This window comes from Gopherus flavomarginatus, chromosome 2, assembly GCF_025201925.1.
Source record: "Gopherus flavomarginatus isolate rGopFla2 chromosome 2, rGopFla2.mat.asm, whole genome shotgun sequence".
NCBI classification, from domain to species: Eukaryota; Metazoa; Chordata; order Testudines; family Testudinidae; genus Gopherus; species Gopherus flavomarginatus.
Genome location: NC_066618.1, coordinates 193443243 through 193465459, shown reverse-complemented (window position 1 = coordinate 193465459; position 22217 = coordinate 193443243). Strand labels below are relative to the sequence as shown.

Here is a 22217-nt window from a genome sequence, read left to right as displayed (position 1 = left end):
CTGGCTGGTGCCCAGCATTCTAGTAAACTTCTTGACCTAAATAAGGAGATATAAGTATAATGCACATTAGAAGACCAGCTTGTGTTCAATTATAACAACTTATAAATACGCCTCTACCCTGATATATCACTGTCCTCAGGAGCCAAAAAATCTTATCGCATTAGAGGTGAAACTTGCTTTGATCTGCTTTGCCGCGTTATATCCAAATTCGTGTTATATCAGGTCACGTTATATCGGGGTAGATATGTATGTTAAAACTTGTATAGGGAGAAATAAATGGTTTAGTTCAAAGAAATGTGGTCAAATACAACTTTTCATAATGTTAAATTTGTTTACTAGCCATTGATTTTTAAATCTCTTGGGAGATTTTACAAATAATTTTAAGCTCCATTTGTTCCATTTGACAAACATCAGTTATTTCCTCTAGCACTTCTTCTCTCCTTTGGAGCACAAGCTAAATATGATTTTATTTGTTTCTTCTTTTTGTCATTTGCAACTTGTATATATTAATCTGTTACACCAACAGAGTTTTGGCAGTAGGGTTTAACTTCTCTCTGCACGGGGTGTCAATGATAGAAGAATTCACTGGGGTTAATTTATTTTTAACTTGGATACTTTATTCCATAGACACAGGACACAGAAGGGAATGTTGTTAGCAGTGATTTTCAGTTTTTGGATGCACAATTTGAGGCACCTGATTTTTTTTAATATGCTCAGCACTTTCTGAAAATCAGGCTCTAAGATATCTCAAGTTGTGCACCAAAACTAGTGGTGGTGGTTTTTGAAAATCTTGGCTTTTAATGATTTTTGGTGCCTTGCTATGTGTTGTAGATTGGTTGCTTTTAATACAAGAGCAACAGTGTTTAACAGGTTTCTATACATAAATTATGTGGTTCCTTTTACTGAAAAATGGCTGGAAAGCTAGCGAAAGTAAAATGGGTGAATGGCAAAATCTCTTCAGAAGTTACTGAGCATTTGGTCTTCTGATGAGTCATATATTTGATTTATTTTAAATTTCATTGACTTGTCTGAGATTATGTTCAGTCTGTAAATCTCTTTATTATAGCAAGCTGAACAACTAGGACGGGAAGACCAGCAGCGACTACACCGAAATCGAAAGCTGGTGCTGATGGTAGATTTGGACCAGACATTGATCCATACTACAGAACAGCACTGCCAACAGATGTCTAATAAAGTAAATATTATTTATTATTATGTTCTCAAGCCACAGTAATCGCAAGAAGTTTTCTGTTCAGTTCTAATGAAGTGACGGTTCTGTAAGAACGCACATTGTACATTAAAATGTAGGCGAAAAGCTAGTCAAGGAATGAAAAAACATGAGGGACACACGATTATAAAGCATATTTCAATTTTTTTTGTCATTAGTTAATGAAGCACCTTGAGTTACTTAAATTGAAATTATTTTTAAAGTAACTGACTTACTTTCCATCATTTATATAGTTCTATGTTTTCTGTTTTAGTCAGCTTGGACAACAAAGCTAAGCTAGTCACTTTTAATTCTTGGTTTTCATGCTAATACAGTGTTGGCTTTTCAGGTTACAGCGCTAGAAAGAAATAGCTGAACAGAGTGTCTTCAAAAAAAAATGAAGATTTCTGTTCAGATTAGGTTAACTTTGTCCTATCTCATACTGTGTTTAACTTAAACCTACCATATATCTTTGGTCTAAGCTTCTAGGTTCTTAATTAGGAGGGCATCTTCAGCTTGAAAACGAAGAAAATGAGTTAAAAGTACCTTGGATGCTATATGTCCACCTGTGTGTGTCTGCCAATCTGTGGGTTTTGCAATCACATTTCATGTTTTTCTGTCTCTTTGCTGCATGAAAGATTGTCTCACACATGGGAAAATGACTATACACAAAATAAACTAATTCAGAATAGACTTTTTTCCCCCCATATCTCTTATAGTTCCCGTGTTACTTCTAACTGGTAGGTCAAACATTCTGATGGAGTTAATTTACCAAAAAAAAATTCCTCTCTGCTGCCTGTTAGCACTTTTTTTCTTTTCCCTGAACTCCCACTTAGAAACGGTGCACAGGATGCTCCTAAGGGAGTGTTGTTAGAAGTGATTTTTAGGATAACACCAGATGATTTCCCAACTCTGTCTTCATCCTTGCTTGCAAAAAAGTATTAATGTGCTCTTTCAGAGAAGTTGGTAAGCACCTGCACAGATGAAAATTGACAGTTTTGTTTTCATGTTTCCTTGTTGGAAACCTTAAAACAAATTGAGGAACTTAAATTCACACTTGCACTGAGTGGATTTGATTTAAATCACTAGTCAGGAAGACTCAATTTAATCATGGATTTCTACATAAAAGTGCATTCTTGTTGGTTGTTATAACCTTAATATGTATTCTTCACAGCTCAGAGATGGATGTAGGTTTCATTTTTAGAAGGTACACACTATACATTTTTAAAGTGATTTATTTTGAAAACTTTTCAGACTAGTTTTATAACTATATCAGAAAATGGATGGTGGTTTGGTTATTTCGTTTACCAGAGGTAATTGAAGCAGATAGTTCACCTCTCAATTTCATAAGTATCTCCAGTTGAACAGGTTAATTATTAATATTTGGAGGATTTTCTTGCCATCCTGTATTAGGAGGAGAACATCACCAGACAGACATTTTAAATTGTTCTTTTAACTAAAACAACAACATTGTGTGTTCTGGATTATTTTCTTCAACAGAAAACATAATATTTTAACAAAACAAGCACATGAATTTTTGAATTCAGTTAAACATTTAAAGTTTTTAAAATCAGGTTTGTTTTTGTTAAAATTGTTTTTACCTGAAATAGTTAGTTGATTTAAATGGAATATTTAAAAAAAAAAAATTGTCAACCAGGTCAACATGAGAAACAAAATATTGGCTTCTGCAGCTAACTCAGTTGTCTTCACCTTCATTTTCCTGTTTTGTTTATAATCTGGAAAAGAAAAACAAGCTTTCCTGCTTTTTCAGGTCACAAATGATTTCTCAGTTTGAAATGAATTAGTCCAAAGGAAGAAAATATTCTTTCTACACCGGCAGAAGCTACTGCTGTTAAAAGTGAGATTGTCACTGGTGTGACTGACTTTCTTTAAAACATCAGCAAACATATATTTCTTGAATGGTTCACCCTTAACTCGGAAGTTTTATTATAGTTGGCATTATGGAGGAATGATTGCTGGATGTCCATGTCATAGCCAACGCCTCTTCTTCAGCAGTTAAGGTTTGACCCTGGTACCAAGTATTGAGAATCATTGCAAGAAAATGAGCTGGAGATAGTGCTTGTCCCATTCGTTTTTTTTAATGCTTGTAATTTAACTCTGTCATTGCATGCTTTTGTTTTTTTTTTTTAAATCTCTCTCAGTTCCTTCCAAATTTCAATAGCATCAGCAATAGAACAGCTGCTGCTCTTCATTTTGTTCAAGACTACAGAAATAGGTTTCAGGGTACTCAGCATGTGTTCAACATTTCTCTTAAGCCCAGTGTTGAGAGCTTTGGCTGTGACAGTGCCATCTATTTTTTCATGATTTTGTTCACAAACTGTCATCAGAATAGGCCAGTTCTTGGTATAGTGCTCAAAACAGTCCACTACTGAGTTCCATCACACATCTTGTGGGAGAGTTAGCTTGGTTCCTCCCACTTTTTTCAGAGCAGCTGCTGCAAAGTGGTTGTTGTGGAAGTATTTTGTAATTTCAGAACCATTAGCCTTTATTTCTGAAACACTGAAGTCTTTGGCTAGGAGATGCATCGAATGAGCATTGCAACCGTATGTTATTAGCTTAGGACTCTCTTCACTTTCTTCTAAATAATTTCTTCTCATCTTGGATACATTTGCAGCATTGTCTGTGACCAAGCTACATACTAGACATTTGAATAATTTTTTTCAGTTTGTTATAGCTTTTACTGCTACTTGTAAGTATTCTGCTGTGTGTACATTTCCTGATGTATCAATTTCTATAAGGAAAACATTTCCCTTCTTCTGTTGTCATACAAGAGGATCATTGTGGACGTTGCTCCACCCATCAAAACTCAGGTTATCAATTTTACCATCTAGACCTTTTGCACGCTGCTCAATTTCTTTTTCATACACTTCATCCAGCAATTTGCCTGCGACATCTGCTCTGTCAGGTGGACTGTATCCTGGTCTTAATGACTGAACCATGTTAATGAAGTGTGGATTCTCAGTCATACGGAAAGGAGAGTTTGTTTCTGAATTATGGATTTTTTTTTTCTTTTTGCCACAAGTGATATACTGTGGCTGTGTGACATACATGCAGGGCCGGCTCTAGCCATTTCGCCGCCCCAAGCATGGCGGCACGCCGCAGGGGGTGCTCTGCTGCTCGCCGATCCCACGTCTCCGGTGGACCTCTCGCAGGCATCCCTGCGGAGGGTCCGCTGGTCCCACGGCTCTGGTGGAGCATCCGCAGGGATGCCTGCGGATGCTCTACCGGAGCCGCAAGACCAGCGGACCCTCCGCAGGCAAGCCTGCGAGAGGTCCACCGGAGCCGCCTGCTGCCCTCCCGGCAACCAGCAGAGCACCCCCCGCGGCATACCACCTCAAGCACGCGCTTGGTGTGCTGGGGCCTGGAGCCGGCCCTGCATACATGATGTGACTGAAACACTATCATTGGCAGATAACTCTGAAACTGTAGAAAATGATGGTGATCTTGAAGGTGCATAGTGTTCAGAATCTTGTATGTTGAGGATGCATTCTCCTAAACAAAATAAGTCAATGCAGTTACTTAATTATTATTACCATACTGCTCATTTGGTATTACTCATTGCATTCACTGACACTCAGTACTACTTTAACGGTGAAATTGTGAAAGGAAGATCTGCCTATTTCAGCTATTTATTTTTATCACAACTGCATCTAAAATGTAGTACCATAGAGTAACAACTATATTCTTTGCTCAAACACGAGAATTCAAGAATAGTCCAGAAGGAAGACAGGCAGTCCTTAAGAAAGAAGTATGAAATAAAGACGTTTATCAACCTGAGGATCCTGCATGTTCAGACATGTTCCTTTCATCATCTTCAACGCAGCTTCCTCCTGAGAAGGAATACTTCTCATGATGTTGTTTTATTTGGGCAACCAGGCCTTGCATTTCTTTGTTGTGCTGTTTGCATTTTGCGCACGTCTGTCTTACCATAGGTAGAAGAACTTGATCAAAATATTCCCAAAGTGGGTCTCTTTTATGGCCTGCTGCCATTATAGATTTTCCCTTCTAGTGAGAGAATGGTATGGTAGATCTCAAATCAATGAAGGCTACACTCAAAGACCTCAAGATTTCTGGAATATGCTGCTCACAGTTTCACTTTTGTTTTTACTGCCCATTCCTCCCTCCTCACATTTATCTCCAGACTTCTTCTCCTTGTCCAGATCTATTCCACCCCCAACAATCTTCTAGTCATTGAACTTTTTGAAACTTTGCACTTTTAGAGAGACATAAGGAATTGACTGTGTACATGAATTTGCAGAGTGACAATACGGTTGAGGTCTGTTATTTCTCACTTCTATATATTTATATATTTTAAAACATTATTTTTGCTGTTAACAAGCATGTTATCTCTGGGGAGACATATCCACAGTTTGAGAACTGCGAAACTAAGCATCTCTGGTATCTTCTAGACTGAGCACCGAGTCCTATTGGGTAGATAGAAAGATTAACCTAAATAATCTATACAGAGGCCCCTGGAACCCCATAAGATTGGGTCCCTAATCCATGAACTGTTGGAACTCATTTACAAAATTTAAACATTACATGAATATATTGTCTCATACTATAAAATTAGAATTTATAATCCCTATTCCATGATACGATATCTTTGAGCTATAATGTATCTTAATCAAAGCTACCTTTAGATAGGTTTTTTCCTCAAAAAGCAATTGTTCAAAAAAATCAGTATTTTTTAATTTATTTATTTTTAAATCCTTGATTTTTATCCACCTTGCACTTCCACATGCCTAACAAGGTTATACTTGTTAATGTTTTCCCTCATCAGAGAGGGATCAGTGACAGCAAAATAAAATTAATGACCTGCATAGTTCAATGACTGTCTGTGTCTGGGTAAATCCATGTTTATAAAGCAAGTATTCAGGAGGCTCATAAATGAGTGCACAGCTTACTCTGACACTTGTGTATGTCCCTTCCTCAGCTGCTATATGAATTTTTATAAGTGCAGTTTTTTTCATTCAACACAAATTGGCCATTTGTTTTATTTTTCAGCCCAGTATGTAGTAAAACTAATGTCTCACATCACTGAGAGTAAAACAAACCCTTTAAGAAATTTCACTGGATAGTTTCTTAATTTGTTGTGTAAACAAATCTTTGAAAGCCTAGGCAACTGTTTCAATATTCTAACATTGTAAACAATTACTGCAAGTCACAAATGTGGTGGTCTGCCTTATAAAAACCAAAATATGCTTTGGGTCAAATATATTTCCAAATGAAAATCTTATTCATCTTAATTGGGCTGAAATAGGATCTCTGAATAAAACTGAGGTAAAGGGTGGTGCTTTTAGGCATGTTTATTTTTATACTAAACTTAATTATTTTACAAGTCTTGCTATGGGGTTATTTGTTCTCTTCTAGGGAATATTCCATTTCCAGTTAGGTCGAGGTGAACCTATGCTGCATACTCGTTTGCGTCCTCATTGCAAGGAATTCTTAGAAAAGATTGCCAAGCTGTATGAATTACATGTTTTTACCTTCGGTAGCAGACTTTATGCACATACAATTGCAGGTGAGTAGCATGCTGCTTGGAATACTTGAGTTATCAGCCTTTAAGATTTGATGTGACTTTGACTTCCTGTTCTTTTCCAAGTCTCTGTCCGCCTATACCTCTACAGAAGATTCTGTGCAAACTATAATGCCATTGAAGACCCAAAACTGTAAATTAATAATGCAAATTAAAATACTGCATTGGAAATTTTGTCTAAATATAAAGAATAGAGTTCCATAAGCAGAATGCTTAGCTTTTTTGGAACCCAGTCCATGTAGTAATTTCTCCCTTTTACTTAGATACAGCCCTGCTGTTGGTTTTTTAGGAAATGAGCCACAATTTTCTTCTCTCTCTTTCCATCTAAAGAATGTCCTTACAGGTTGGATTAGATGAGGTATCTGGGTTTCACCTTATGCCTTCTTCAGGCAGTCTGGAAGCAACACTCCCTTCAGGATAGGGATTGAGAGGCATAAATCTTTTGTCTCCCTTCCAAACAAGTATCACTGTTAATGTCAATCAGCTGACATGAGAACATAAGAATGCCCATACTGGGTCAGACAAAAGGTCCATCTAGCTCAGTATCCTGTCTGCCAACAGTGGCCAATGCTAGGTGCCCCAGAGGCAATGAATAGAACAAGTAATCATCAAGAAAAGCAGCAAAGAATCCTGTGGCACCTTATAGACTAACAGACGTTTTGGAGCATGAGCTTTCGTGGGTGAATACCCACTTCCTCAGATGCATGTAGTGGAAATTTCCAGGGGCAGGTATATATATGCAGGCAAGCTAGAGATAATGAGGTTAGTTCAATCAGGGAGGATGAGGCCCTGTTCTAGCAGTTGAGGTGTGAAAACCAAGGGAGGAGAAACTGGTTCTGTAGTTGGCAAGCCATTCACAGTCTTTGTTTAATCCTGAGCTGATGGTGTCAAATTTCCAGATGAACTGAAGCTCAGCAGTTTCTCTTTGAAGTCTGGTCTTGAAGTTTTTTGGCTGCAGGATGGCCACCTTAAGGTCTGCTATAGTGTGGCCAGGGAGGTTGAAGTGTTCTCCTACAGGTTTTTGTATACTGCCATTCCTAATATCTGATTTATGTCCATTGATCCTTTTCCGTAGAGACTGTCCAGTTTGGCCGATGTACTTAGCAGAGGGGCATTACTGCCATATGATGGCATATATTACATTGGTGGATGTGCAGGTGAATGAACCGGTGATGGTATGGCTGATCTGGTTAGGTCCTGTGATGGTGTCGCTGGTGTAGATATGTGGGCAGAGTTGGCATCAAGGTTTGTTGCATGGATTGGTTCCTGAGCTAGAGTTACTATGGTGCGGTGTGCAGTTACTGGTGAGAATATGTTTCAGGTTGGCAGGTTGTCTGTGGGCGAGGACTGGCCTGCCACCCAACGCCTGTGAAAGTGTGGGGTCATTGCCCAGGATGGGTTGTAGATCCCTGATGATGCGTTGGAGGGGTTTTAGCTGGGGACTGTATGTGATGGTCAGTGGAGTCCTGTTGGTTTCTTTCTTGGGTTTGTCTTGCAGCAGGAGGCTTCTGGGTACACGTCTGGCTCTGTTGATCTGTTTCCTTATTTCCTCGTGCGGGTATTGTAGTTTTGAGAATGCTTGGTGGAGATTTTGTAGGTGTTGGTCTCTGTCTGAGGAGTTAGAGCAGATGCGATTGTACCTCAGTGCTTGGCTGTAGACAATGGATCATGTGATGTGCCCGGGATGGAAGCTGGAGGCATGAAGGTAGGCATAGCGGTCAGTAGGTTTTCGGTATAGGGTGATGTTAATGTGACCATCACTTATTTGCACCGTGGTGTCCAGGAAGTGGACCTCTCGTGTAGATTAGTCCAGGCTGAGGTTGATGGTGGGGTGGAAGCTGCTGAAATCGTGGTGGAATTTTTCCAGAGTCTCCTTCCCATGGGTCCAGATGATGAAGATGTCATCAGTGTAACGTAGGTACAGAACTGGCGTGAGTGGAGAGAGCTGAGGAAGCGTTGTTCCAGGTCGGCCATAAAAATATTGGCATATTGTGGGGCCATGCGGGTGCCCATAGCGGTGCCACTAATCTGGAGATATATATTGTCATCAAATTTGAAATAGTTTGTGTGTGAGGATAAAGGCACAGAGCTCAGCAGCCAGTTGTGCTGTGGCATCATCAGGGATACTGTTCCTGACAGCTTGCATTCCATCTGTGTGTGGGATGTTTGTGTAGAGAGCCTCTAAATCCATGGTGGCTAGGATGATGTTTTCTGGAAGGTCACCAATGCATTGTAATTTCCTCAGGAAATCAGTGGTGTCACGGAGATAGCTGGGAGTGCTGGTGGCATAGGGTCTGAGTAGAGAGTCCACATATCCAGACATTCCTTCAGTGAGAGTGCCAATGCCCGAGATGATGGGGCATCCAGGATTTCCGGGTTTGTGGATCTTGGGTAGTAGATAGAATAACCCTGGTCGGGGCTCTAAGGGTATGTTGATTTGTTCTGGTGTTAGTGTAGGGAGTGTCCTGAGTAGATGTTGCAGTTTCTTAGTGTATTCCTCAGTGGGATCTGAGGGAAGTGGCCTGTAGAATTTGGTATTGGAGAGTTGTCTGGCGGCCTCCTTTTGGTAGTCAGACCTGTTCATGATGACAACAGCACCTCCTTTATCAGCCTCTTTGATGATGATGTCAGGGTGGTTTCTGAGGCTGTGGATGGCATTGTGTTCTGCACGACTTAGGTTATGAAGCAAGCAATGTTGTTCCACAATTTCTGCCTGTGCACGTTGGCGGAAGCATTCAATGTATAGGTCCAGACTGTCATTTTGACCCTCAGGAGGGGTCCATGTAGAGTTGTTCTTCTTATGCTGTTGGTGGGAGGGTACCTGTGTTTCAGTGTGCTGTTCAGTGTTGTCCTGAAAGTATTCTTTGAGTCGGAGACAGCGAAAGTAGGCTTCCAGATCGCCACAGAACTGTATCATGTTGGTGGGGGTGGCAGGGCAGAAAGAGTCCCTGAGATAGGACAGACTTTTCTTCTGGGCTGAGTGTGTAGTTGGATAGATTGACGATGTTGCTGGGTGGGTTGTAATCATCAAGTGATCCATCCTCTTTCACTCATTCCCAGCTTCTCGCAGACAGAGGCCAGGGACACCATCCCTGCCCATCCTGGCTAATGGCCATTGATGGGCCTATCCTCCATGAATTTATCTAGTTATTTTTTGAATCTTGTTATAGTTTTGGCCGTTAGAATATCCTCTGGAAAAGAGTTCCACAGGTTGACTATTGAAGAAATACTTCTTTTGTTTGTTACCTGCTACTTATTAATTTGATTTGATGTTTGTTAGTTCCTGTGTTATGAGAAGGAGTAAATAACACTTCCATATTTATTTTCTCCACCAGTCATGATTTTATAGACCTCTATCATATTTCCCCTCCCCCAGTCATCTTTTTTCCAAGCTGAAAAGTCCCTGTCTTATTAATATCTACTCATATGGAGACTGCAAAGAGGTGCTTATGTGATAGTTCTATTTGTGCCCTTCTCTTAGAGCAGAGAATAACATTTATTAGAGTATAACATTTGTATTTCAGTGTTTTCATATCCTTTCCCATCAAGTTACAGATATTGCCTCTCACAATCTCATTAAAACTTGTTCTCAAATGTTTTAATTTAAAAGGAAAGGGAAATGTACAGTATCATTTTTCAACAGACATAAATGAAAGTTAGTTAATGCTAGGCACTTGCATGTTAGGGTAATGTTGAGGACATGACCACCAACTTATGATTGAACTGTAAACTTGGCTGTTTTCCCCTACTGAACTTCATGTTTCAGTGTAGTATTTTGTTAATTTCCTTAGATTTTACTTTTAAAAATACTCTGTTAATATTCTGTTAGGATCATGTCAGTGGCAGCTAAGTAGTTCATTAGTTTGTGACCCCAATGGAAGAAATAAAAATACACATTAATCTGTGTCTCAATCTAGTGAATGTTGTCAGTGATTAAAACTGTACCTATTGCTGTTATCCGTATCCTTTTCCTCCTGTTGTATTGCCTTATGTGTTTGTAGAGTATCAAGCACAACAGGACTATGTTTTTTATTAGGGCCTTTCGGCCCTGTCTGGATACCAGTGTTTAAATAATGACATGAGATAAGCTACAAGAGATAACAAACTACAAAATAGATTTTATAGAGAATTTTGATCCAAGTTAAGTAAGGCATTGAAGATGCAATTTGATGTGCTTAAAGATTGCAGGAGACTCCAGTAACCTGAAACTAATGATTTAGTTAGAGAATCAAAGTAACTTTTTACTTCTGGGGAGAAGGGAAGGCTGTGTCACCCCCTCTCCTTGCCCCCCCCCTTTTTTTTTATGGCAGAACCACAAGACTTGTTCCCTACTGACTCTATATCATTCATTATTTGGTGGCTGATATACTTGGTGAAGCTCCCTTTACAGGCCATCAGTGTCATTATAAGATCATACATTTTGGGGACAGGGGCTGTCTTTATTGCACAGCACAGGACACAATGTTTATATCTTAACACATTCCCCTTTTCCTGATGGAGTGTGGATCTGGTTTTTTCTGAGAATGAGGAAATGGGACTTAAGCTTGGTTCTCTTGCATGATAAACTTGAGCACTTGATGTGGTGATATGACATTCTCGCTTTTGCTAGTTTCTGCTGTAGGATTCTGTGCTGGTAGGAAGAGAAAGTTGAGCTGCCGATGAGTATGTGACAGATTGATGGCTAGGCTGTAGTAATGTGAAACTAGACATAGTCTGTGCATGTGTTGAACACTTGATGGCAGTATTGTTCAGAGAAATAATTTATAATGAGAAATATTCAGTTAGTATTTAGCAAGGGGTACCAGATAGCTGTAAGGGAATATCTGACACATGGGGAAATAGAAGATGAAACAAAGGAGTCTCTTATCCATATGGAGAAACTTAAACCACTTTCTGTATGCTTCCCCAGATACTCCGCACACACCTTTGATTGCCCCTTCCTGCATACTCCTGAGATTTTTTTTTTTTTTCTTATCTCTGTGAGGCCCCTGTATCTGAGACCAGAAAACACTATTCCTTGGCACTTTTTTTTTTTTTTTTTTTGTCCCTCAAGTGGCTCCAGGTCCTGTACCCTTTTCACTATATGTTTTCTCTTCTGTATTTTCTGTTCTTGATCTCCCTGTGTGTATTAAATTTTGCACAAGCTATGATCCCCACACCAGATACCGTCCAGTTGCAATAGGGAACATTGGGCTGAGCTCCCACTGAAACTGGCTGCCACTTAGAGACTTTTGGGCCATTCTTGGGGCCACCCATCTTTGTAAAGAAAAATCATAGAATATTTGATTCAGATCAGAGGGGGTAGAATAGATGGGTGGTATGTTTCCAACCGCAGTGTATAGGGCCCTACCAAATTCAGTCCATTTTGGTCAATTTCACAGCCGTAGGATTTTTAAAAGTCAGTTTCAGGTATTTACGTCTGAAATCATGGTGTTATAACCCTGGGGGTTCCAAACCAAAAGAGGGTTGTGGGGGGGGGGGGGCGTTAGTCAGAAGGCTGTTGTAGGGAGGTCACAGTATTGCCACCTTTACTTCTGTGCTGCTGCTGATGGTGACACTGCCTTCAGAGCTGGGCAGCCAGAGAGCAGTGGGCAGCACAAAAGGGAGGGTTGCATGGTATGGGGGGGGGGGTATAATTTAGAGGGGACAGGGCCAGCCTTACAGGTGGGTGACTGCCCAGGGCCCCATGGTCAGGAGAGTGCTGTGATCTTCCTCCCCCCGCCCCAGTCAGCCCAAGGCTCCTTTAACCCCCCAAGTGCTAGGCCCGGAGCCAGGAAGGGGCAGGGCTTGGGTGCAAGGGTGCCGTAAGCTTTGTAGAAGTGAGGGAGGGGGTCACCAGAACCAGAGGGGCCAGAGGCCATGCCCCCCACTTTTTAACATGGGTATAATTTGGGGGGCAGATAGAACCTTTTATTGAAAGTAACATGATATTTTTTTAAATGGTATAACTTCTGTAGTTATCTGCTATAGCTAATTTTATAATATTTATATATTATATATAAATACACAAGTTAATATAACAATTTAGTGATGCTATGTTATTTAGGCTCATGATAATAGTTATATCATCATCATTATTATTATTATTATTATTATTATCATCTCATAGAACTGGAAGGGATCCTGAAATATCATCAAGTCCAGCCCCCTGCCTTCACTAGCAGGACCAAATACTGATTTTTTTTTTTTTTTTGCCCCAGATCCCGAAGTGGCCCCCTTAAGGATTGAACTCTCAAGCTTGGGTTTAGCAGACCACAAGCATATCAATCCATGAGCTATCCCTCCCTCATGACATAGCTGCTGTGAACCTAGCTACTGTAGAAGTAGCATGGTGATAAATCTAACGAAGGTGCTGCATGTGTTGCAAACCCAATTGATTTCCCAATGAAAATGCCTTTTGAGTAGTTAAAATCGTATTACCTGACAGAATTTGAAGAATATGAAATAAACATACTTGGCCAGTGCGTCAAACCAGAATAAAAAATAGAATGACTTGCCTATAAATGTAAGTACTGTATATGGGAGAATTTTAATACAGATAAGTTCACACCTTCAGATGTCTGATTATAAATTCATTTGGCAATGATTTTTGTTACACATGCCAAATATCTTATGATATTAATGTGATGTGATTAACAAGTGTAAGATTGTGTCTTCAGTGTACTCTGTGTAGAAACATGTTCTTCAGCAACATGTTTTATCTGTAACTTTCAGCTGAGCATATTGAACCATCTCCAAGTTTTAGCGAGGGTGTAGAAGCTTCTGCCAGAGGTGACTGGTGCCTGCTGGTGGTGGGGGAGCGACCCAATTTAAAGGTTTGGGCTCCTCCAACAGCTTGAGTCAAGCCCACCTTAGGCACGCCTCTCTCTCACACTCAGCAGGCCCTCCCTGCAACTCCCAGGTGTTCGTCCCTTGTGGAGACACAGAGGCAAACAGCTGGGAGCTGCAGGGAGGGTCCACTGTTTTAACTCCACATAGAAAGGCAGCAGCAAAAACAGCGACTCTCCTCTCCCCATGGGCTTCAGCTCCCAGGTTGCTGGTTCCAGCAACTGCTGTGGCAAGGAGGGGACCTGGCCGGGGGGGGGCGGGTGGGAGGGAGGAGCAAGTGGAGCAATTTGCCCAGGGGCCCCGCAAGCCATGGCCTGGTGGCGGTCTAGGTCTTCGGCAGCATTTTGGCAGCGAGGTCCCTTCAGTGCTGCCGAAGACCCGGACCGTTGCCAGGTGAGTACAAATGCCTCAGCTACCACACTTTGCCTCTGGGCAGCCCTGGGTCTGGCAGCACCATGTGACTGAGCAAGCCCTGGTAAAAATTTGGGGGAGGAAGGAGCATGTGACCCCCATCACCTCTGGCTTCTGCCCAGCAAGGAGAAGGGTCCTGGGGCTTCAACCCTGTGGGATGCACCTCTGAGGGCTTGGGGCTTCAATAGGAATGGGTCTGATGCCCCAGTAGGTGCCTCCCATGGGGCTGAAGCCCTGGCTCTTGAACTTCTGAAGATTGTCGTATGTGGCTCGAAGGGTCAGTAAGTTTGGCCATTCCTGATCTATGGCAAAGTAGGTTGTTCTAGAATTAAAGTAAGTCACCAGGGGCTGAGAATCCTTGACTCCCATTGGAGGATCAGGTCAGTAACTCTTGCCAGATTCTGTGGTAAATAAGGGAATGGCAGAATTCAAGTTGAGGCTTAATTTCTGTGGTAAGCCCCATTTTGGTTTTATTTTGATATCTCCGCTAAATAAGGCTATGATTTTTGGCATAGGAATTTTCAGTACATTTTATAACAAAGGTGCAGGGGGGAATAACAATAAGTCTCTGAAATGTTGCCATGTGTAGTTTTCACTACATCGGCATGCATGAGTATACTTGAAGATGCTGAAAAGTAAGGCCCAGGGAATGGAGTGTGGGGATTGGAAAGTGAGTACATGCCAAACCAGTGGCACCTGTTCCATGGGGCTGTGTCTGGCTCTAGCACTCTGCTGTGGTGCTGAGACCTGGAAATGTGTATAGAGGAGGTAACATTTGAACAAAGGCATTCTTATACTGAAATACTAATGATCTAAACGTCTCCTATGTTGGCCTGTGCTAGATTTTTCAGAGAATGACTGCTTCTCTAAAGCAGCCAGCACTAGTTATGCTCAAGAATGCAGGGAATAAATCCAAAGCTTTCCTGCCCAAACCCATCCCATATGTGGTCGGAGCGGCCCACTTGGGTCATTGGGCCCAGTGGCTTTCTCTCTGGACTGAGAGCAACAGTAGCAGGGAGATGCCGCTGCCACCTCCTGACATCATCCTTGGTTCAACTCTGAAACTTGGCCTGTAGACCTTCTTTATTACTTGCTGTACTGCTGTCATCCCTCTGCCACTGCAGTCCTTCAGCTATCCTCCCACACTCTCCCCGGGTGCACATAACATTTTATGCTGTCCACTTCGTTTACTCACTTCCCTCTTACTCTAACAATTCCTTCTCCTCCTCACTTCACCCATGAGTTGTCACCCCTCAAAATACCCTAAAACTAAGTTTTTGTACTAGAGAGAAAGCAAATATATAAGCAGATACATAACAGACATGTATGCCTACCATCAATCTGATTGTTTTCTTAGTTTGTATCCCTTTCCTGCACCTTGTCTCTCTTTCTGTCTGTTGGACTGTTAAGTTCTTCAGAGCAGGGGTGAATTCTTCCCATACTGTAGCCTAGCACAGTATAAATGTTGATAGTCTAATTGTGCAGAAATATAGTGGTGCAGGTGCTGTAATCATTTGCACGTTCATTTTCTGTCATCTAATCTTTATTGTAATCAAGACCATTCATTTTTCTATGACTGAATAGTAAGCCTACCCAAAAGGTGTGCAGATGCTGGAGTTATAGGACTCTAGAAGAACCGAAATAGAGTAGATAGACTCATGTGTTTATACCCAGAGACATCATTAATGTCTTCATTAGGTTTTTGGTGTTTTTCTTTGATGGCATCCTAGTTAAACTTTATTATTTTTCCTCCAGGTTTATACAAAATAATTACAAGTATTTTTCTCCCCAGGATAACTTGTAAAAGTGTTTAACTCTTTTCCAGTTTGTGGCCAAGTACTGGGTTGTAACTGAATACATTCCCTTTTCCTCCTCCTAGAGAGATATCTGTCCCAGATAGAACATTTGTTTACCTTCTGACATCTGATAGACTAGTTGAGCTTTTAAAATAGCATACTTTTAAAAATATTAAATATCACTGTGTACCCAGTGCTTTACGTTCATTTATCTAAAAAAATGGAACTGGTTAAGCAGTAAAATTAACTAATTACTAACTTTGAATTATAAACTTAGAAACAAACAAGTCCTGTGCTTTTAAGAAGTAGGAAACTAAATTCTTCTCTCTGTAACTTTATGTCCATGACCACAGTGTCTGAGCGTCTTGGAGTAGAAAAATCAAGTACGGTGATGTGTCTGTGATATTGTCCTCTTTGTGTGTCATTCCCATGTGCTGGTGGTAGTGGTTGGAATTTTTACAACTGCTTATTACTTTATCTTAATTATTATTAATGGTAAACAATTCCATAGCTGCGGAAGAAATTCAGTGGGCTGAAACAACTGGGGGACAGGGTGGTGGTACAGGGGGGCTGTAATGAGTGCCACTTAAAGAATTTTGGGTTTCTGTAGAATGGGTATGTGTGATCTCTAGATCTATAGAGAATTTTCTATCAGTATAAAAGCAGGAGAATAAAGAGCTGATTGTCATCTTTGTGTAATGGAACATGTAATTGATTAAAAATTGTATTCAACAAATGGGTGCTGTAAAAGAATAAGTAGGCCTATATAAACTCACTCTTTCTAGTTAGGACTGTGTTTCTTCAGTTGTCTACTTTGGTTCTATAAAAGGCTTTAAATAATCCACGTTTGACTGTACTTGTATGCGCAATGAACTTCTTTTGATGTGTGTTAAGATGTGACTTGATGGGTAAATTGTATTAATGAGTAAAATTTATTTGTGAAGCTCAGTGTTTAAATGCTGTTCTGAGTTGTGCATACATTGTGGTATGAAAAATATTGAAAATGTATGCTAACTAGTGAAAGGTAGCAATTATAGCCTAAAAGGAAATGCTTTCAACAAAGCCATAAATAGCAAGCCACACCTGCTGTTTTTTCTTTCTAATGTATAGCTTGATAAGTAATAACATTAAGGGTTTGTTTAAATTTTTCACTTGACATTTTCTGACATTCCTCCTAAGACGAAAAATATATGTAGTTCTAATTCTTTTTGTAAAGAGGAAGAAAACCTTTACCAATGAACTACAAGGAACTTTGTGTTTAGTCAGTACCTGTTGGTGGATCAGTTGCCGTTTTTTTTGTTAATACATGGTCTAGCCACTGGGTGTCTCAGTTCTTCTTTTGTGGAAGAAACTCACTTCATAACCAGTACTGGTGAAAAGGTCTTAAAGATTTAATGACAGACATTTTGTTAAAGCAAATTAATATTTCATTGATGGAATAGATCTCTGTGCCTCCCATATGCCATTTCTGTGAAATATATAAACAAATTGATATTATACTTTGTTTTTCTATTGACTTGGCAATATTTTAGAAAAGTAAATTTGAGAGAGAAGTTTCTTAGTTAAGATTATGCCTTTTGGTTACTTAATGTACTCCATTCAATTTAATACCAATCTATAAAGCTTCACTGAAATTTTTTGTGACTAATCCATAGTGAGCTGTCTTAGGAACTGGTAAAGTCATATGAAAGCTTAAACTTTAAGAAGATAAAGATGTAATGGACCTGACTTTTTTTTCAACTTGGGCCTTCAGTTTGTGGCGACAGTTTTGCATCTGTAGTGACTGTCCTCAATTTTCTTTTTTCCTGCCATCAGTTGCCAGGAAAAAGCATAAATGAACTAGACTTTTACCGAAGCCCTTTTAAATAGCTTCTGCATCTTCCATCATTATTTGCTGTCAACACTTATGTATGTTCTTACTACGGGTAATGTGACAATATAGCAAGTGCTTGATTGTGGTTTCACTGACAGATTAGGCAGGAGTGTACTAATGAGAATGGAAAGCTTCTGTTTTACTTGGATGATTGGTGAGAGGGAGAACAGCTGATGGTGTGACAGTTGTACAATAATGCAGTAGATGACGAATTACATACAGTTTGTCAAAATATATTCTTTCTGTGTGTGGTAATGGTTCTCTGTAGTTAATATTTTCAATTCATTATGCCTAGGTACTGCAAGGGTCTCTCTACAGGGGATGATTCTACATGCGTTTGCTGCAATTCTTAAGCATAGTCGGGTGAGTTAAGGTTGAACCTCTGTCCTTAACTCAGAATTTTCTTGCTTTTTATTGGTTTTAAGTTATTCCAATGACACATTTATATTAATACATATAGGTCCAAATTTTCAAGAGATTAGTGCTTTTGTTTGCTCAAATTGAGATGCCTAAAAGGGGCCTGACTTTCAGAAAGTTCTGAGTACACACACTGGAAATTCATAAGGCCCCTGCAGGGAGCCTCAGATTTGATCCCCCTGACATCAGTAGTCACTTCTCAAAACTTGCGCAATAGACTATAACATGGCCACCTTTTTTGAAATTTGTTTTTGTGTAAATAAGTAATGATTGTGTAATCTTCAGGAATAGAGAGAAGTTCAAGCTAATCTCAAAGCATATTATAATCCAGTCAGTTCTGCAAAATGGCAAATCCAGAGTAATACGTGAAATGCCACTTTTTTTCTTTCAGAGCAGTAATGAAACCTCTCTGTCAATGTAGTTAACCTTTCTTTATAAACATTGTGGTCAGCTGTATTACCATGTTTGTATCTGGATGAATTTGCCATTTTGCCAAACTAATTTGTGTTTTATCTTACCTTTAAATTAGCAGGCAGACCTTCTCATATTCCTTCTTAACAAAGAGCGCAGTCAGCACAGATTTACACAAATAAGTCTAACATTTCAACAAATCCTGTGATTAATTCTTAGTACAAGTACAAATGCACTAAAACAATGTTATAGGTACAATTTAAAACCACAAATGCAAGAGTTCAAACTGAAACTGCCCCTTAACTTGCCCATTATGCTTAAGCATTGCAGTACTTTGCCAGTTCGCATGAGACTTCTCTGCAGACCCTAGGCACAATGTGCTAAGGACAGGATTTAGTCTTAAAGTGTTATAAATGTAAGTTGCCAGGACCTTTATTTAACTGTCAGCGATGCTTACTTCCTTTTACCTTAATTATTCACTGATGCCATAATTTTTGTAACTTCATTATTGCTTCTGTGTTAAAAGAATTGGGATTGGATATTTAAAATAAGAGTCCTACTGAATTAGTGACAGGTATCTAATCTACTGTGTTTACCTGCTATCTAATGAATACTTTTTGGAGCTTAAATATCTTGGTGCATTTTTGATTACACCAGTATCACACAGTTTATTTTAAATTTCAGATTGAAAGGCTGTGTTGCTCCATTTGTACTGCTGTTAATGCACAAAGATGAGTTTAGTCTAGTCTGGTGTGATGGACTATGAAAACAGATTATGTAGAATGTTGACAGGGAGAAAATGTTACTGTGAAGAAATATTAACTTCAAACTCTTCTTTCAAAAGGATTTTTGGACCCTGAAAAGAAACTGTTTTCTCATCGGATATTGTCAAGAGATGAATGTATTGATCCATTTTCTAAAACAGGGAATCTTAGGTATGTATGAGGGTGTGAAACTGCTTAATAAATAATCCAGGAGAGGAAATGAAGGCAGAATGTTGGGAATATAAGAAGTATTAAAGTCTTTATCCCTTCTGTACCCCATAAATCTGTACCTTCTCAGTTTTATTGATCTCTGTGAAGTGCTAGCTAGTGCTCATAGGCTTCATCTACTTAATACTTCAGTGGGCATTACAGCCTGTAGTGTTCAAGCAAGATAATTTAGAGTCTCGCATTCAGTGATAACCTTTGTTTTCAGATGTTTTATGCCTGCAGATAATTGCAACTCAGGGCAAATCTACACTACAGCACAACATCAGCACAGCTGAACCAATGCAGCTGCGCTGTTGTAGCGCGTCTGGTGAAGATGCGTTATCCCATCGGCATAATTACTCCACCTTCTTGAGAAGTGTAAGCTATGTCAGTGGATAGCGCCAGTGTGGACAGCGCAAAATTTGCGTCACCTGGGGGGGAAGGAGGGGTCTTTTTCACACCCTAGGTGACATAAATTAGATCAGTTTAAGCGGTAGTCTAAACTGGCCCTAAACTTTTTTCCCTGCAATGATTTGCAAACAACCCATGCTCTTTTGTTTCATCTTGTGGTTCGTTTCATAATATAATTTGTGCATTTTTATATTATAGAAATTTAGGCCAAGATTTTCTAAAATAGTAGCCTGAAGCCTAGACTCTTGAATCTGTATTTAGGTACTTACGTGGCCTGACTTTGCTGGGTATTCGTCACTTTCGAGTTTCATTGATGATCAGCGCTTTTGAAAATTACACTTCAGTGCTTAAATTAAGCTCCTTAACCCATATTTTAGGCTCCACTTTTTGACAATCTTGGCCTTTTGTCTGTAAAACATAGGATTGCCTGATATTTAATAATAGCCATATTGGAGCTCTTACGTGGAGGGAAGATTCATCACCGCAAATCATACATTTTTTTTTTTTTCTTATCCTGGGTATATTTTTGGATCTATTCTGAGTATTCTCCTGTCAGGCTTATGACCAGTAAATATTAAAACTTCTTGTTTAGATGTAATCTATGGAATGAATAAGTCTGACTAAGTTTCTATATGTGATACTGCTTCTGCCCCTTTATTCCTGAATTATTTTGGATTATTTAGCTAGAAGAACCTAGACTGAAATTCAGTGCAATACACTATGTATACTCAAATTTAAACTTTAGGAGGGCTCATATTTTTGACCACTGGAACTGAAGGGGATACATAAATTTAATTGCTATTTATTTATTTTTTTTGAGACTTTTGTGTTACTAACTTGAAAAATTCTTTCTAATAATTGTTCATAAAACTTTTTTAAAAACTACAAAAAGATGATTGGTAGAGTAACCAGTAAGAAGAGCTGCAGATTGGATAACTGTTACAGGTAAATGAATTGACTCATCCGGAATCCTAATAAATGCATTGATGTTTCAGAAATCTTTCATGTTTAATGTTCATGCTCATTTGACGCACACAACTAACAATGTCCACCCAGGGTGTGTTAAATAGTAATCTTAACAGACAATAAAAACAAGCAACTTTTTTTTTTTTTTAGAAATCTCTTCCCATGTGGTGACTCCATGGTTTGCATTATTGATGACCGAGAAGATGTTTGGAAGTTTGCACCCAATTTGATAACTGTAAAGAAATATGTATACTTTCAGGGTATAGGCGATATTAATGCACCACCTGGATCAAGGGAAGCTCAGATGAAAAAGAAGGGTAATTCCATTTTATTTATTTACTTTGGAGCAGCAGTTGATTAGCAAACCAAAACCATGCTAACAAAGCGTTGTCCAAAACAAAAAAACTAATAGTGAGGTTTCATCCAGTTTGCATTTGACAGAATTTTATTTTCAGCCATCTTAAGAGGGTATTGTAAGCAGTGGAAAAACAGATGCTACAGCAGTGGTTTTCACCTGAGAAAATAGGTCTGAAAAGGTGATAACTGGGAAGGCCAATATATCCAGGATTTATTGAAACTCGTACCTGGAAAGGAACTTGCTTTATTCGTAGTTGGGTATTTTAGAGACAAGCTTTCATTTCAGGATAGTTAGTATTTTTCTGTACATATTTAGTTCCTGATGACCCTGTTTACCATTCTTTTGCCGTTGTTACTATCTAGAAATGAATTCAGTTGTGTTGTTTTACTCTAGTAATGTTTCATGTGGTTAAAAAGTAATAAGAATGGAATGAATAGCCTGACCGTGTACTTCTCAATATATATAGTATGAGATCAGCATGCTGTAGTGTCAGTAGTGGTGACCAAGGGGCAGTCAAGTCACACGTATGCCTTTTTACGAACAAGGTATGGTCATCTCTGCTAAGAATGGCCTTGGCTATTCCTACCAAAAATATTAACTGCATTTGTCTGCTGCTTGTTAGCTGCCCCCCAAAAAAAACAGTTTAAAAGCTATTTACAGAGTAATCCTTTTCCTGCATATGAAGCACACTGGTCTCGTTTGTTGCATCTCACTCGTGCCTTCATAAAGGGTTTGATCAACAATTTTTTATGGTAGTAAAACTTATTTTTCAATTTCTAAAGTATTTTTTCTTGGTTTTATACTCAATCAGTTCTGAAAATAGGCGGTAGAAAAAATATGAGCAGAACTTGTAGGTTTATAAAGAGGACGAGCTTATCACTAATACTCTGGAAATATGCTTTTTTCCTCTAACCTTTGGCAGGTCATTTTTTTTTTTCAGTGCTTCAGTTGCACATCTAAAGCAGAATGATACTTCCTTACATAAGCTAGTCATTAAATTTTGTGAGG

At 39.4% G+C, this 22217-nt stretch overlaps 1 protein-coding gene across 6 annotated transcripts in view; it reads left to right on the top strand.

Moving 5' to 3' along the window:
• Positions 1-22217, top strand: part of CTDP1 (CTD phosphatase subunit 1) — a 186646-nt gene that overhangs the window by 15893 nt on the left and 148536 nt on the right. For all 6 annotated transcript variants that reach the window (XR_007772778.1, XM_050941802.1, XM_050941806.1 and 3 more), the window contains exons 4-7: positions 1067-1195; positions 6602-6752; positions 19348-19438; positions 21002-21168. Coding sequence is in view for 5 of the 6 variants with exons in the window: in XM_050941802.1 (XP_050797759.1) it covers positions 1067-1195; positions 6602-6752; positions 19348-19438; positions 21002-21168 (538 nt within the window). In the remaining variant the exon portion in view is untranslated. The remainder of the gene's footprint in view (positions 1-1066; positions 1196-6601; positions 6753-19347; positions 19439-21001; positions 21169-22217) is intronic.